General features: G+C 48.6%; 1 protein-coding gene across 1 annotated transcript; it reads right to left on the bottom strand.

The window, feature by feature from the left end:
* Nucleotides 1-1363: 1363 nt before the first annotated feature.
* Nucleotides 1364-2326, bottom strand: LOC106737382 (vomeronasal type-1 receptor A14). The gene has a single exon (XM_014597093.1). The coding sequence runs from the start codon at nt 2324-2326 to the stop codon at nt 1364-1366; it is 963 nt and encodes a 320-aa protein (XP_014452579.1).
* Between the last annotated feature and the right edge of the window lie 947 nt (nt 2327-3273).

Below are 3273 nucleotides of genomic sequence, written 5' to 3'. Positions count from 1 at the left end.
GAAGGAGAGGAGATGAGGTGTGGAAGCAGAGAGCAGAGCGCAGCTCGCAGCTGAAGCCTGCTTGCCCCGTGCAAAGATCGGGGGGCCACGTGCTCCCCTGCCCCCTTGGCTGCCCAGTGCCGCATCTCTGGAGGGGCCGCCGTGCTCCGACTGTCCCGTGACCTGGCCTGGCGGGGCCCCAGTCACGGTGAATGGGGCCCCAGCCGGGCTGGGTCGTGGGACAATCCCCATTGTGCAGCAGGGAGGGGGCAAGGGCATGGGTGAATGATTCCCCTTCCCCTACCCCACTCTCCCCTGCACTGTGGGGGTCTCGATCTGCCTCCCCCTCTCCCCCAAGCCCAGGGTGATAAACAAGATTAAAAGAAAGTTACCTGTCTGCATGCGCTGTCTCTCCACCGCTGCAGCAGCTCACACCCAGACTATGCCTATGCCTGCCGCTGCCCTCCGTTTGTGGGGGCTGAGCCCCTGCTGGGGGGTGGGGGGCGGTAGATCTTGGGTTGCTTTTAAATTCCCAAAGTGATCTCCTACTTAAAAAGGTTGGAGACCACTACCTTAGACCAACACGGCTGCAACCTATACCCCCAAAATATCTGATTGCATTCACTTGGCCAATAGCTTTCTCTAGTGCAAAGCACTTTCTTGTGCTATTTTCACTTATGCAAATAAAGATTTGAAAAATGCAGATTCCACTATTAGTTTTCTTTTTATCCTTTAATTTCCTGAACACATACACATAAGGAGTCTTGGACCTTTCGAGAGATTTTGTTACCTGGTTTTTAACTCTGTTGTTCACGGATTTATTGCTGAATGGAAAACATGCACAGGTGACAGTGACAGTGACAGTGCTAATAAGAAGAAAAGACTCCCCCCTCCTCCCTCCGCCACCTTTTTTGCAGCTTTAAAACACAAGGAATAGCAAAACCTGAATGCTTAGAGTCACATGCGCATATGTTCTTTTGTTTAAAATCTGGGCCACTGCTGGTCAGTAATGGTCAGGGAATTTCCATTTGCTTTCATCTGCCTGAAGGCAAATGTTTACCTGCTTGTTGCCTTTTGAAATTGGCTTTCGGCAGGGTGTTTTCTGCAGATTTCCCTGTGTAATGCCTAATAGGCCTGTTATCTGAATAGTTCCTTACTCTGGTTGACACTGCTCCATTGCTCTTGCTGTGAAAAGGAGAGGAAACAGCAAAAATGGAGACCTTCTGCATTTAAAACAATATCCAAGGCAGAACGTCTCACAAAGACCTGGTCGAAGAGTGCCTTTAAGTATGCACAGAAATCCAGGATTACGAGGTATGTTTCTGCTTTGAAGGATGGAGAACGCATCAACTGTTTTATAAGGATTGGTATCCCATTAAAGCTACTATTCCACGGTCTGAACAACCATGGACTTCTTGCATTTCAGGCACCAGCAAGCTTCATTCAGGTATTCTCTGACTTTACGGTATCCAAACACCACTACATAGGAGCTGGCAGAGTAATAAATAGAGGAGAGAAGTCCATAGTAACTGTTGAGGATGCTGTGTTCAAAATTGCTCTCGATGAGTCCTGAAACAATGGCAATCCAGACCATGTCACTGGAGATCCAGCAGACCACATAGATGGACAGCAATGAAAGCAAGATTTTTGCGGCCTGAGCTGTGTGTTTATTCCAGCCGCTGTCCACGGTCGAGACTGCCCTCACTTTTCTCCTGTGTTTGCAGAGAAGGTCAATGATGAAGACGTTCAAAATGATCACAAGGATGATGACGATGAGATCCAAACTGACTGAGCTGTACGTGGTGAACTTCGTGATGAACTTCCCAGTGGAACTCATACAGGAGGTGGCCCCTAGATATATGATGGTCCGGTTGTTGTTTTTCTCCATCTCTTCGTCATATTGAAGGTAAGGGATGTGGAAGAGGATGCTGAATATCCAGCAGCCCACAAGGATGCTGTTCACGTACAGCCCCTGGTGCCTGTAGATGAATTTTGACCAGCGGTGGTTCGGTCTCTGAATTTTGATCAGATGAAGGAAACTCAAGTTCTCCACCGACCAGATGCTGATCAGCCTCAGCGTGTGGTAAGTGTAGAGAAGGACCCGACACGCCTGCTCTCCAAAAATCTTGATGTTGGTAAAGAAGAGGAGTCCGGGGATTTCCTTGTAGCAACACAGCAAGAGGTTCACCAGGGCCATATTGATGATAATTTTGTCCAAGGGCTGAAGGACTTTGTGCCGGATTGCATTGCTGATGAAGGCAAAAAGGATGACCAAGTTGCCTACCGTGCCAATAAGTGCTGACAAGTAAATGATGATAGCTGCAATATAGGCAGGGTCAAACACCATAATGATACCAGCACCGAGGGAAAGAGGATTTCCTTTGTGCTGCTTAAATTTTCTCTCCTTTCTCTTACCCCTCTGGCCTGCGTGGCATTTGCATATCACCTCTGCTTTTTGCCTGTTTCTGCTGCAGCTCTCCTGCCAAATCTTTTTTTGTTGCCCATCACCTCAGCACAAGGCTATTCTCCTCCACCCCCTAGCATTTGACAAGCTGTTTCATAGTCCACTGCACAAAGCACTCAGAGGTGTGATTGCTTTGCTGTTTGTTCAACGACCGTTATCTTCTTCCACTAAGAGAGGTCAGGTGGGCTTGAGATTAAGGGAATGACTAATGTGTAACTGGAACAGCTCTCTGATGGCAAGTGTGGTGGATCTGAAATCCCTATTACGTTTTCTGGACCACTGTATCCGAGTGAAACCTGCAGTAAGTGCCCAGCCATCAAGACAAAAGCCAGAGGTCACCAAGTGGCGGTGGACACTGATCTCCCGAGGTCACCGAGGGGAGGTGGCCGCTGATAGGAGATCAATGGGAATTGCACTGCAAGTTGCACGAGGCTGTAGGTGTGAGAGGAGAGAGAAGAAATGGTGCGGCATCCACCATTAGGACTATATTATGTTACCCTTGCTTGGTTTTTTAGGCAAGGCTCAGATGGAGAGGGCAGAAGGGTTATTTCCTCCAATAGTCTCAGAGATGAAGAGCTGCTGGAGCAGGTGAGGAAGCACATCCTCTCTAGGCATGCCTTCATTCCCAGCTCAGTCATTGACTGGCCCTGTAACTTCCAGAAAGACCCTTCCCTACCCCTAAAAAAGGATTTAGGCATCTAAAGTCCACCCAAGTCTAAAATAGTGGCCCAGAAACACCCTCCCCCCACACCACCTCAGCAGCCACCTGCCCGTGGAGGTGCTTTAACTCACAAGACGTCACCTAATTTGAATCAAAATCTCCATGGGCA

The sequence above is a fragment of the Alligator mississippiensis genome, chromosome 2 (genome assembly GCF_030867095.1).
Source record: "Alligator mississippiensis isolate rAllMis1 chromosome 2, rAllMis1, whole genome shotgun sequence".
Classification (NCBI taxonomy): domain Eukaryota; kingdom Metazoa; phylum Chordata; order Crocodylia; family Alligatoridae; genus Alligator; species Alligator mississippiensis.
The sequence above is the reverse complement of the archived record's forward strand: the minus strand, read 5'-3'. Positions and strand labels throughout refer to the sequence as shown.